The sequence below is a fragment of the Callithrix jacchus genome, chromosome 12, assembly GCF_049354715.1.
Source record: "Callithrix jacchus isolate 240 chromosome 12, calJac240_pri, whole genome shotgun sequence".
Taxonomy (NCBI): domain Eukaryota; kingdom Metazoa; phylum Chordata; class Mammalia; order Primates; family Cebidae; genus Callithrix; species Callithrix jacchus.
Window position 1 is genome coordinate 62,033,532 of NC_133513.1, and position 14,051 is coordinate 62,047,582.

Here is a 14,051-nt window from a genome sequence, read left to right on the forward strand (position 1 = left end):
AGACCTGTGTTTGTCGTACCATCAGGACATCCTGGTGCTATTTGTGGGAAACTCAAGTTGTCTACCTAAGAATGATTATATCTTTTTTTTTTTTTTTTGTCTTTTGAGATGATGTCTTGTTCTGTTGCCAGGCTGGAGTACAGTGGCGTGATCTCAGCTCACTGAAATATCTGCCTCCCAGGTTCAAGCTAGTCTTCTGCCTGAGCCTCCTGAGTAGCTGGGGCAACAGGCATGTGTCACCATGCTCAGCTGATTTTTGTATTTTTAGTAGAGATCGGGTTTAACTATGTTGGCCAGGATGGTCTTGATCTCCTGACCTTGTGATTTGCCCACCTCGGCCTCCCCAAGTGTTAGGATTGCAGACGTGAGCCACTGTGCCCAGCCAGAATGATTACGCCTTAAAAATGATTTAATATGAATGGAAAAACATTTTTTTTTGTTTCACTAATAAAACTAAAATACCAACACTTGTTTCTGAGTCTGGTATAAAATTATTGATTTTGCTGAAATGTACTGTATATAGAATATTACATTTTATTAAGGCAGGTTTTGAGATGATAGTATCAAGCAGGGCTTGGGCAACATTCTTTTTTTTTTTTTTTTTGAGATGGAGTTTTGCTCTTGTCGCCCAGGCTGGAGTACAGTGGTGCGATCTCGGCTCACTGCAACCTCTGTTTGCCTCCCACAGTGCTGGGATTATAGGTCTGAGCCACCACACCTGTCCAACATTTTAAGTAAAACATACGATAATGTCCAATCTTGATTTATTTAAACAAAAATGCAAAAAAAGGTGTGTTCATCTGGTATAATCTGACCTTCGACTATTTCCTTTGAAAGACAGGGTGTTTAGCTGCCAGATACTTGATACTAATAACCTGATGCTGGGTATCTCATTGAGAAATATGAATATGTTTCGCAAACCATGGTCGACTTTGGAGGTCTAGTTCTTATGAAAATGGAACTAGAGAGGGGAAACAGAATGGAGCTTGAAATAAAGACCATTGTTTATATGTTTCATCAAACCATATAAAGTAGGCATTTAAAGTTCATCCTTTTAAATATAATTTTAACAATATTTAGTAATCTTTGTGTGGGATTTTTTTTTTTTTTGAGACGGAGTTTCGCTGTTGTAACCCAGGCTGGAGTGCAATGGCGTGATCTCGGCTCACCGCAACCTCCACCTCCTGGGTTCAGGCAATTCTCCTGCCTCCGCCTCCCGAGTAGCTGGGATTACAGGCACGTGCCACCATGCCCAGCTAATTTTTTTGTATTTTTAGTAGAGACAGGGTTTCACCTTGTTGACCAGGATGGTCTTGATCTCTTGACCTCGTGATCCACCCTCCTCGGCCTCCCAAAGTGCTGGGATTACAGGCTTGAGCCACCGTGCCTGGCTCGGGATTTTTATTCCCAAATATTTTCAGTTAAATTTAGAAGGACCCTAAGAAGGCAATTAAAAAAAAAATGAGTAGGCCAGGTGCAGTTGCTCACACCTGTAATTCCAGCACTTTGGGAGGCTGAGGGGGGTGATCATGAGGTCAGGAGTTCGAGGCCAGCCTGACCAACATGATGAAACCAAGTCTATACTAAAAATACAAAAATTAGCCAGGCGTGGTGGTGTGTGCCTATAATTCCATATACTCAGGAGGCTGAGGCAGGAAAATTGCTTAAACTTGGGAGGCAGAGGTTGCAGTGAGCTGAGATCTCACTATTGCACTCCAGCCTAGGTGACAGAGCAAGACTTCTGTCTCAAAAAAAAAAGTAGCACCAAATGGAATTTTAATAGAAATATTATTTTGCTACACTCTTTATTGCCCTCCTAGCTAAATCAAGTTAACCAAGTTAATGAAATTTTCCACACTCAGAAATTTGGACAGAGCATTTGGTGCCTGTCAGTAAACATAATAAATAAGTCTAGGATAACATACGTTTTTGTGGCTTTGTGAGTTTGTGTGATTTTGATTGAGTTTTTTTCTTTATTAATTTCAGCAGCACAGTCAGCAGCCTCCATTCACGAGTTGATTCATTAGAAAAGTCAAATACTAAGCTGATTGAAGAGGTATTGTCTAATGGATAAATGTATTTCATGGACCTAGTGTTTGTGATCCTTTTCCATTTTAAGTATGAATGCATTAAGCATACACACACACAGATGAACACAAACTCATCATTGTGGTGCAGTACTTGTACTATAGTTCTAACTAATTATAAGTTCTAGAGAAACCATATATTCTTAGGCAGATCCTCAGTTATGTGAATCTGTAAGATACTATATTTGAGATACCTTCTAGAAATGAGCCTTAGAGATGAAACTCACAGAAACTCTTCAATATATAAGCTGTGATTCTCAATTTAAAATCTGGATGACCTGTATTTACCTGGTGAAATCACCTATAGTTAGAAATTCTTGTTAAGTGCAGCAAACCACTATGGCACATGTATACCTATGTATCAAACCTACACATTCTGCACATGTATCCCAGAACTTAAAGTATAAAAATAAAAAAACACATTAAAAAAAAATTCTTGTTAAAATGATACCGTCCCTCTGTTTCTACTCTTCCACTAGTCAGGTTACTTTTCTTCACAGGTATCACTGCATGATCATGTTGACCTTTTTTTTTTTTTTTTTTTGAGACAATAGTCTTACTCTTTCACCAGGCTCCAGGTGGAGTTCAGTGGCACGATCTTGGCTCACTGCAGCCTCCACCTCCAGGGTTCAAGCAATTCTCCTGCCTCAGCCTCCTGAGTAGCTGGAACTACAGGCACACACCACCATGCCCAGCTAATTTTTTGGTAGAGGCGGGGTTTCACCATGTTGACCTGGATGGTCTTGATCTCTTGTCCTCGTGATCTGCCCGCCTCAGCGTCCCAAAGTGCTGGGATTACAGGCGTGAGCCACACTCCTGGCCCCCTTTTTCCACCTTCCCATGTATAAAACTCATCCCACATGCTGTGGTTTCTTGCATTGTAAAAGTAGCTGTCTGGTGATCCTAGAGTGTATCTGAAGCAGAACCAGAAATTTATCTCGGCTCTCTTTTTTGTAGAGTTGCTTTCTAGATGGAGTTTAAAAAAAAATTTATTAAACCACAGAATTATTGCTTACTTATTTTCAGAAATACTTAGGCTTCTGTTATTTGTACTGTGAACCCTATTTTTTATGTTAACATTCTTACTTCTTTTAAAATTGGCCTAATTTTTACAAACCAAGGAACACATGATAATTTGCATGACTGCAGTTAAGAATACATCTTTATTTTGATAGTTGGGCTCCTGATCGGGACCATTTAGAGGTGCTAACAAATTTGTGCCTCTTTTTGACTTTAGTAGCACTATGAAGTTCAAGTTGATCCCTGATAAAGTGTTCAGAAATGTGTTAATTGCAGACCATCATTAGGGAATGATCTCTGCTTTGCTTTCTCTTTTTTTGAGATGGAGTCTCACTCTGTTGCCTAGGCTGGAGTGCAGTGGCAGATCTCAGCTCTCTGCAACCTCCACCTCCCGGGTTCAAGCAATTCTCCTGCCTCAGTCTTCTGAGTAGTTGGGATTACAGGTGCATGCTAACCATGCTCGGCTAATTTTTATATTTTTAGTAGAGACGGGGTTTCACTATGTTGGCCAGGCTGGTCTCGAACTCCTGACCTCGTGATTCGCTCGCCTTGGCCTCCCAAAGTGCTGGGATTACAGGCATGAGCCACCATGCCCGGTTTCTGCTTTGCTTTCATAGGATCTCCCTTTTTCATTCTGGGCGCAGAGTCAAACCACTTAATCATTCCTGTTTAACTCATGATAAGACCTATCTCGTGTTTGTCATAGTCACTTAAGTTCCTGTTACATGTGCAGATTTCATGAGGTGTTCTATTCAGTTACAACAAATGTCTGTATTACATTTTCAATGACAGTACAACCTTTCCTTATACATGTTTTTATCTTTACGAAAATCTTAGAAGTTTTTGTTATTTAATGAATACTTTGTTTACTCAGACACTTTGTATTCAGGAGATAGTGTAAATCCTATAGCAAGCATATATGTTTATTATAAACATAACAAGCCTAATGTGTTTCAACTATAAAAGAAAATAGTTGCAATAGTTCAAAAGGAAGTAAGAATACAATTTTTAAAATTAGTGTCTTGGGATAACAACGAGCATATTTTTCTTAAGAACCTTTCTGTGAATGTGACATTTTGCTAGTTGTAAAGATTTTATTTTCTGTTATTTATGGCCATACACATAACCTGTAAAGCAAGTATACGGGTGTTTAAAGTCTTTTTTCTTGCCCCTGTTGCATTATTTTTAGTTAGCAATAGCAAAGAATAACATCATTAAACTCCAAGAAGAAAATCACCAATTACGAAGTGAAAATAAGTTGATTTTAATGAAAACACAGCAGCACCTAGAGGTAAGTATAGACTGCCTTCAAGCAGACTGTCTTGTGTCTGAAATGACTTTTGCATGAAGTAGGTATGTCTTTGCTGTATGAATAGTAGTAATTATAGAATGAAAAATTCTGTTTTCTTCCTAGGTTACCAAAGTAGATGTGGAAACTGAGCTTCAAACATATAAGCATTCTCGTCAGGGGCTAGATGAAATGTATAATGAAGCCAGAAGGCAGCTTCGAGATGAATCTCAGTTACGGCAGGTAGGTTATATTAAAAATTACATTAGCAAAATCATCCTGGGAATAATTTACCCTCAAGCACCATTTAAAATCTTAGTCTTACTCTTTTTGGTGTGGTATAGCAAGCTCACCCCTTAATCCTTTCAAATTTTCTAAGCTTCCACTGTATCAATGTTTTGTTGTTTTGAAATGGAGTGCAGTGGCGCGATCTTGGCTCACTGCAGCCTCTGCCTCCTGGGTTCAAGTGATTCTTAAACCTCAGCCTCCCAAATAGCTAGGACTACAAGGCATGTGCCACCATGCCTGGCTAATTTTTGTATTTTTTCTAGGGATAGAATTTCACTGTGTTGGCCAGGCTGGTGTCGAACTCTTGGCCTCAAGTGATTCACCTGCCTTGGCCTCCCAAAGTGTTGGAATTACAGGTATGAGCCACCGTGCCCAGCCTGTTGTTGTTTTGAGACAGAGTCTTGCTCTGTCACCTAGGCTGGAATGCAGAGGTGCAATCTTGGTTCACTGCAGCCTCTGCCTCCCGGGTTCAAGTGATTCATGTAACTCAGCCTCCTAAGTAGCTGGGTCTATAGGCTTGTGCCACCACACCCAGCTAAATTTTGTATTTTTTATAGAAATGGGACTTTGCTATTTTGACCAGGCTGGTCTCAAACTCCTGGCCTCAAGTGATCTGCCTGCCTTGGTCTCCCAAAGTGCTGGGATTATAGGGGCAAGCCACTGTGCCCGGCCTGTATCAGTGGTTTTTAAACTCTAAGTTACAGTATATGATTGTGAATGAATGGGTTGTGACCAGCATTATAGAAAATGAAATAGAACAGAACGACATATTTAAATATTAGGAAACTCATAAAGTTAACTTGTTTTTTAACCTTTGAAATTGTGAAATATAATGCCAACAGAAAAAATACGAATGCACAGCTTAATGAATTATAACACAAATAACTTGTGTAACCACCACCCAGGTCAAGAAGAGAATATTGCCAGTCTTTCTATCACCTTTTCTGTCTTTATGTTAATAAATTTCTTAACAAAAATTCTTTTTTTTTTTTTAAGTGACAGGGTTTCTCCATGTTGGTCAGGCTGGTCTTGAATTCCTGACCTCAGGTGATCAGCCTGCCTTGGCCTCCCAAAGTGCTGGAATTATAGGCGCGAGCCACTGCGTCCAGTGATAAAAAATTCTTTTTTTTGAGACAGAGTTTTGCTCTTGTTACTCTGGCTGGAGTGCAGTGGCGCAATCTCGACTCACCGCAACCTCCGCCTCCTGGGTTCAGGCAATTCTCCTGCCTTAGCCTCCTGAGTAGCTGGGATTACAGGCACGAGCCACCATGCCCAACTAAGTTTTTTTTTGTATTTTTAGAAGAGACGGGGTTTCACCATGTTGACCAGGATGGTCTCGATCTCTTGACCTCGTGTTCTACCCGCCTCGGCCTCCCAAAGTGCTGGGATTACAGGCATGAGCCACAGCGCCCGGCCCAGAGTTTCACTCTTGTTTACCCAGGCTGGAGTGCAATGGCTCAATCTTAGCTCACCACAACCTCTGCCTCCTGGGTTCAGGCAATTCTCCTGCCTCAGCCTCCTGAGTAGCTGGGACTGCAGGCGTGTGCCACCATGCCCAGCTAATATTTTGTATTTTTAGTAGAGACAGGGTTTCACCTTGTTGACCAGGATGGTCTCGATCTGTTAACCTCGTGATCCACCCACCTCAGCCTCCCAAAGTGCTGGGATTACAGGCGTGAGCCACCTCGCCCGGCGCAAAAAATTCTTAAGAAATTAAACTGTGTTTTGAGTTAACTTTGGCCTTTAGTTGTATAGACTGCTTTGTTTCCTTTTGTTTAAGGAAAATTAATATTGAGTTTGTGAAGCATGAAAATGATTAATTTTTTTTTTTTTGAGACAGAGTTTCGCTCTTGTTACCCAGGCTGGAGTGCAATGGCATGATCTCAGCTCACCGCAACCTCTCCCTCCTGGGTTCAAGCAATTCTTCTGCTTCAGCCTCCCGAGTAGCTAGGATTACAGGCACTCGCCACCATGCCCAGCTAATATTTGTGTTTTTAGTAGAGATGGGGTTTCACCTTGTTGACCAGGATGGTCTCAATCTCTTGACCTCGTGATCCACCCTCCTCGGCCTCCCAAAGTGCTGGGATTATAGGCGTGAGCCACCGCGCCCGGCCGAACATGATTAATTCTTGAACCAGTAAAAGAATAATGGTTAACGGAATATAGAAAATGCTTTCATTTTAGCAAAAACTGCATTTAAAAATATTTATTTATTTTTTGAGACAGGTTCTTACTCCATTACCTGGGCTGGATTGCAGTGGCGTGATTTTGGCTCACTGCAACTGTTGCCTCTTGGGTTCAAGTGATCCTCTTACTTCACCCTTTCTAGTAACTAGGATTATAGGTGCATGCCACCATGTCCAGCTAAGTTTTTGTATTTTTTGGTAGAGACGGAGTTTTACCCTGTTGGTCAGGCTGGTCTTGAACTCCTGACCTCAAGTGATCCACCCATTTTGGCCTCCCAAAATTCTGGGATTACAGGCATGAGCCACCACACCCGACCCTGCATTTCAAAATATTTATTGTGTTATAGGGCCTGGTTGATTTCCTTTAATGGACTTAAAAAGTGTAGTCTGTAGATTGAATGGAAAATCTTTCATAAAGTTTATTTAATTTTACATCCTGAAGTGGAATGTGGATTGAGAACATATTGAAATTGCAGGATGTGGAGAATGAGCTCGCAGTACAAGTTAGTATGAAGCATGAGATTGAACTTGCCATGAAGTTGCTGGAGAAAGATATCCATGAGAAACAAGATACTTTGATAGGTCTTCGACAGCAACTAGAGGAAGTTAAAGCAATTAACATAGAGATGTATCAAAAGTTGCAGGTAAGGATTGTTCTTAATTTTTTATAAATTGAAAGTGAATATTTGTAGAAAGGTTTTGGTTTTTAAGATGAGCTCATATTAACTGTACCATATTAGTTATAAAGTCCAATGTCTTTTTTTTCTAAATGAAATTTTAAGAAATATAATGAAAAAGGTATCAACAAACAAAATATCACCTGTCTAAATTTTTTTTTTTTTTAATGCTGAAAGGTTAAGAGTATGCAAATTAAATCTTTTGGGAAGGGGCTGGGCATGGTGGCTCATGCCTGTAATCCCAGCACTTTGGGAGGCAGAACACCTGAGTCAGGAGTTCGAGACCAGCCTGGCCAACATGGTGAAACCCTGTCTTTAAAAAAAAATCTTTTGGGAAAACTCAATTTAAAGTGCAAGATGTTTTTATGAACTTCTTTTTACAGTATAGTCCCAAGAAAGATTTAACTTCAATTGAAATGCTACACTATTATAATAGTAAATTTTCTTTCTTTCTCTTTTTTATTTGAGACAGAGTCTCACTCTGTTGCCTGGGCTGGAGTGCAGGTTCAAGCCTCTCCTGCCTCAGCCTCCCTAGTAGCTGGGACTATAGGCATGCACCAATACAGCCAACTACTTTTTGTATTTTTAGTAGAGACAGGGTTTCACAGTGTTGGCCAGGCTGGTCTCGAACTCCTGACTCAGGTGTTCTGCCCACCTCAGCCTCCCAAAGTGCTGGGATTACAGGCGTGAGCCACCATGCCTGGCGCATAATTGTAAATTTTCTAAGATGGTGTTGCTATTAAGTAGATTTGTTGCCAGAAACTCTTTACAGTTTAATTAATTCAAAAAATGTCATATTTTACAAGAATGTATGCTGTCATCTTCCAAAAATATTGAAGGGTGAGATTTCTTTATTGCATTTTATTTTTAAAAAATTTTTGTTTGCACTTTAGGTTCTGGGAAAAAAAAATTTTTTTTTGTTTTGCTTTCTGTAGAGATAAGGTCTCACTATATTGCCCAGGCTAGTCTCAAGCTATCCTTTCATCTTGGCCTCCCAAAGCACTGGGATTACAGGTGTGAGTTAGTGCACCCATCCTATTAACATTTTAAATGAAGACTAATAAAGGCTGGGTGCCATGGCTCATGCCTGTAATCCTAGCACTTTGGGAGGCCAAGATGGAAGGATTGCTTGAGGCCGGGAGTTTGAAGATAGCAAAACCCCATCTTAAAAAAAAAAAAAAAGTCTAATACCAGTGTTTTATACAGCACAATTATTTTAATGTACAAAGTAACTCTGTTCATTTAAAAGTAACAGTCCCATAGCAAAATGGTGTAAGAAACTTAAAAATATTCAGGTTAAAAGATCAAAACTCTGCTTGGTAGACTGAAGTTCACACCTAACCTGGGCAGCATAGTGAAATCCTGTCTCTTAAAAAACAGAAGAAAAATAAAAACCACCATAGTTTTTGTTTTTATAAATAGGGTTCTGAAGATGGCTTGAAAGAAAAAAATGAAATAATTGCCCGACTGGAAGAAAAAACCAATAAAATTACTGCAGCCATGAGGCAGCTGGAACAAAGGTACAGCATTTCCAGTCTTAGTTTCTTTTTTTCTTTTCTTCTCCCCTTTTTCTTTATTCAGTTCTGACACCTGCCACAAGAACCATTAGGAAGACATAGATTAGGACATGTTTTTTGTGTAAGCACAGCAGGATTTTGCCTTTTTGTTTTGGTTGTTGCATGGAATCAAGTTGCTTTGTGTTATGCTGATTCATTTGAAGTTGTCATATTGTAGATTTTTCTTAGAGGCCTAATATCAGCAGTTTCATGTGTTTCAATCAGTTACATAAAACAAATACACAAATTAATATGTCAAAAAAATTGAAAGTGAACAAACAGAGTGAGATTATCCCTGATTGATTTCCTTGCATATTAATTGTCATATTCTTTGTCATTCACCATCTGTTGATCTGAAATCAAGCATTCCGAATTGGTGGTTTAGTTTTGTTTCTTTGAGCTAGGACCTTCAACCCAACTGAAGATATAATTTTGTTTAAATTGAATTGTTTTATATTGGCATTTTTCACTTTTATTGTTGGAAAATGTAATGTATTTCCATTGCCCTGTCATGTTGGTGTCAACATATGTCTTTTATCATTGCTTTCTTTGAATCTACTTATGAAAAACATAACTATTAATGCTTTATTGACATGAATATTCTTTTATTGACATCCTCTTTCTTCTTTTTTCTTTTTTGTTTTCTTTATCCCCATTTTTACATTTTGGACATCTTTATTACCTTTTTCTGTCTTTGATTTCTTTCCATTCCATTATGAAGTGACAACGATTTGTTAACTCAAACTAGGACAATTGCAATGTCATTGGTGAAATGTGCCAGCAGTGACACTCAGGACCAGTACAAGCTGGTCAAAGATATATCTTTCTGAAGACCACTTGTATTTAAACAGACTAAATGAAAAGAAAATCAACAATTTTATAATATATTAAATAGAAAGGAATCTATGCTATTAAATATTCTAAAAGGGTGTTAGGAACCCTGTACATTTTTTGGTCAGCTGCTATGGTAATACACTGCCATAAAGTAGAGTGAGTGCACTTGGATTTCCCGACATACATTCCTCAAACCTTGTGCACAAAGGCTGATTTGAGTATTGACCCTTTGGAGGTCAGGATTTTCAAATGCAGTTTTATCTTTTTAGCTACTTTTTGATGAAAAATATAAAGATTGTTTAAAAATAACCTTTGGTTTTATACTGTGTTGGCACAGATATTTTTTTCTCGTTGGCCCACTCTTTGCCCATTGGCTCCCTTACAGATTTTTACGTATGCTTTAAAATAATTTATAACCCAGACTGGCCATCATCCTGTGCTCCAGCTTTTCAGTTTTCCGATTCTCCCTTGCCCTCTTCTGTGATAGCACAACTTCAAGGCCTACCTCACTCTGACTTTTGTTTTCCTTTTTGTAACCTTAGAGAAAAGCTTGGGTCCACCGCCAGCATCTTAATATTTTGATTTAAACTTAGATTTGGAGATAACTTAAATGTTACTCTCCTTTCCTTGGAAGCAGCATTTATACCCCAAAATACGTGAGGGTTGCTCCATTGGTATGGTTTTAAGGAAGAAAGGAAGAGGAAGAGTTTTTAGGTTAGTTGAACCGAAATTTCTCTTGTGATTTCCTGCAAGGAGTTAATATCCTTTGGATCTTGGGAAATACTTTCTTATAAAAATATTGAAGTTAAATATAAGAAATCCTAGACAGCCAAAGAAGGCAGGGAGTGGAGCTAAGCACAGGAAAATGCAATGACTTACAAATAAAAACAGGAAAGATGAAAATCACAGTGTTTTAGCTAATTTTAATATTAAATGGTCAGGAACAAAAATGATCTCTAGAGAAAGATGCCAACTGGCACCAGATTCTTTTTGAATTTTAAACATATGCATATATGCACACACACATACGTAGAGCTTTGGCATAATTTAGTTAACTGCGCAAAGATGCTGTAAGAAGGACTTAGCTACCATTTGGAGTAACTGCAGGTTTTTCTCCTGGCCTTGTAGCACACTTGATTCCTGGCATACACATCCTTGCATAACATATAACAGTGTGGCTTTTTCACCTAGTGTAGACATAAATTCTGTGCTTTTCTTGGTTTTGTAAAAAGGTAGTAACATACCTATTATGCTTTGATATTTTGATTCATTATCCTCTGCTTAAGTGGTAAAGGCTGTATTGCTTTGCATTGTTAATTATGAACAAGAAATAAAACACATTTGAAGATAGTATTCTGGGCATACTACATGTTATATTGAAAAAAAATCACAAAACAACTTAAGGACATTGTGTGGCTCTTTCACGTTTGAGTTTGTGAGTTTTCCCCCAAACTTTGTTTTCATTTAGAAATGTTTCTATTTCCCCATTTTTCTTTTATTTGTCTTCTTCACCCTTTTACACCCTAGTTCTAGCCTCAGTTTTACCCAAAGTTGATTTGAATTACACCAGATTGCAGCAAGCAGAGAAGGCGCAAATGGAAGCTGAAGATGAGGACGAAAAATATCTACAAGAATGTCTCAGTAAATCTGACAGTCTGCAGAAGCAAATCTCCCAAAAGGAGAAACAGCTGTGAGTATTTTGTTCTTAGAAACAAATACTTGTATTAACATACCGCCCCAGGTTTTTGCACATAATGGTAGAATACCAATATTTTATCTAATGATGCCAGCTAGATTTTAGTGTTTACTGTAAAAAATAAAAAAATTAGAAAATATAATTGTGATAATACTTACGTTTTTACTCCCTTTATTGTTTATAGAGTACTTTAAACTCTGTGTTGCTGTCTTCTTGCCCTAGGAGAGTTTTATTTATTCTTCTGTTGTTTTTCTTTCTTCTTTTGAGACGGAGTTTTGCTCTTGTCGCCCAGGCTGGAGTGCAATGGTGTGATCTTGACTCACTGCAACCTCTGCCTTCTGGGTTCAAGCGATTCTCCTCCCTCAGCCTCCTGAGTAGCTGGGATTACAGGCATGCGCCACCACACCTGGCTAATTTTGTATTTTTAGTAGAGATGGGGTTTCTCCATGTTGGTCAGGCTGGTCTCAAACTCCCGACCTCAGGTGATCCGCCCGCCTCAGCCTCCCAAACTGCTGGGATTACAGGCATCAGCCACCGCACCCGGCCTTCTTCTGTTGTTTAATATTAATCTGATGGTCATTATGTTTGTACGTACTGAGTATAATAGGCTTTTGTAACTACAAGGAACTTATTAAAGGGCATGCTATTTTCTGAGAATATACATATACATATATATATATATATTTGATATGGATATTTGCTCGTCACCCAGACTGGAGTGCAGTGGCGTAATCTCAGTTTACTGCAAACTTCGCCTTCTAGTTCAAGAGATTCTCCTGCCTCAGCCCCCTGAGTAGCTGGTATTACAGGCATGCGCCACCCTGCCCAGCTAATTTTGTATTTTTAGCAGAGACGAGGTTTCACCATTTTGCCAGGCTGGTCTCAAACTCCTGGTCACAGGTGACCTGCCTGCCTCAGCCTCCCACAGTGCTGGGATTACAGGCATGAGCCGCATGAGCCCCCATGCCCAGTCCTGATAACATTTGTTTTAATCAACTTTTTTGTTTATTTTTTTTATCTGAGATGGAGTCTCACTGTGTGGCCCAGGCTGGAGTGCAGTGGCACGATCCTGGCTCATTGCAACCTTTGCCTTCTGGGTTCAAGCGATACTCCTGTCTCAGCCTCCTGAGTAGCTGGGACTACAGGCTCGCGCCAGCACACCCAGCTAACTTTTTGTATTTTTGTTTGTTTTTGAGACAGAGTCTTGCTCTGTCACCCAGGCTGGAGTGCAGTGGCGCGATCTTGGTTCACTGCAAACTTCGCCTCCCAGCTTCAAGTGATTTTCCTGTCTCAGCCTCCCGAGTAGCTGAGATTACAGGCACCCACTACCATGCCTGGCTAATTTTTGTGTTTTTAGTAGAAACAGTGTTTCACCATATTGGCCAAGGTGGTCTGAAACTCCTGACATTGTGATCTGCCTGTCTTGGCTGCCCAAAGTGCCAGGATTACAGGCGTGAGCCACTGCACCCAGCCACTTTTTGTATTTTTTAGTAGAGATGAAGTTTCATCACCTTGGGCAGGCTGGTCTCATATTCCTGACCTCAGGTGATCCGCCTACCTCAGCCTCCCAGAGTGTTGGGATTACAGGCACGAGTCACTGTGCCTGGCCAACTTTTTTTTTTTTTTTGTCTCTGATTTTTTTTAAACTTTTATTTTAGGTTTGGGGATACATGTGAAGGCTTGTTACTAGGTAAACACATGTTATGGGGGTTTGTTGTACATATTATTTTATCACCCAGGTATTAAGCCCAGTACTCAATAATTATTGTTTCTGCTCCTCTCCCTCCTTTTACCCTCCCCCCCCAAATAAACCCCTGTATCTATTGTTTCTTTCTCTGTGGTCATAAGTTCTTATCATTTAGCTCCTGAACATTTTTTTTAAATCGTGGAAATGGGGTCTGCTGTGTTGTCCAGGCTGATCTCTAACTCCTGGCCTCAAGTGATTCTCCCACCTCAACTCTCAAAGTGTTGGGATTATAGAAGTATGCCACCATGCCCAGCTTCTGAGAACATGTTTATTAGTACTTTATATGATCTGTATATCACCAACCAGGAAGGATGTTAGTGTATGTCATTGTGTTGACAAAAAGCAAGTTGCAGACAATATCCAAATACGATTCAATTTTTTTTTTTTTTTGAGATGGAGTCTTGCTCTGTCGCCCAGGCTGGAGTGCTGAGGCACGATCTTGGCTCACTGCAACCTCTATCTCCTGGGTTCAAGCAATTCTCCTGCCTCAGCCTCCCAAGTAGCTAGGACTACAGGCATGTGCCGCCATGCCTGGCTAGTTTTTCTGTATTTTTATTAGAGATGGGGTTTCACCATGTTGGCCAGGCTGGTCTCAAACTTCTGACCTTGTGAGCCACCTGCCTTGGCCTCCCAAAGTGCTGGGATTACAGGTGTGAGCCACTGCACCCAGCC

General features: G+C 39.8%; 1 protein-coding gene across 35 annotated transcripts in view; it reads left to right on the forward strand.

Moving 5' to 3' along the window:
• RUFY2 (RUN and FYVE domain containing 2) overlaps positions 1–14,051 on the forward strand; it is a 58,418-nt gene that overhangs the window by 16,510 nt on the left and 27,857 nt on the right. For 16 of the 35 annotated variants that reach the window (XM_002756305.6, XM_009009845.5, XM_035268211.3 and 13 more), the window contains 6 exons: positions 1,987–2,056; positions 4,297–4,398; positions 4,522–4,638; positions 7,346–7,513; positions 8,969–9,066; positions 11,507–11,626. In XM_002756305.6, the coding sequence (XP_002756351.3) occupies positions 1,987–2,056; positions 4,297–4,398; positions 4,522–4,638; positions 7,346–7,513; positions 8,969–9,066; positions 11,507–11,626 (675 nt within the window). Of the gene's footprint in view, positions 1–1,986; positions 2,057–4,296; positions 4,399–4,521; positions 4,639–7,345; positions 7,514–8,968; positions 9,067–9,823; positions 11,627–14,051 lie in introns of all 35 variants that reach the window. The other 19 variants (XM_009009844.5, XM_078345778.1, XM_078345784.1 and 16 more) reach the window with 4 other exon arrangements.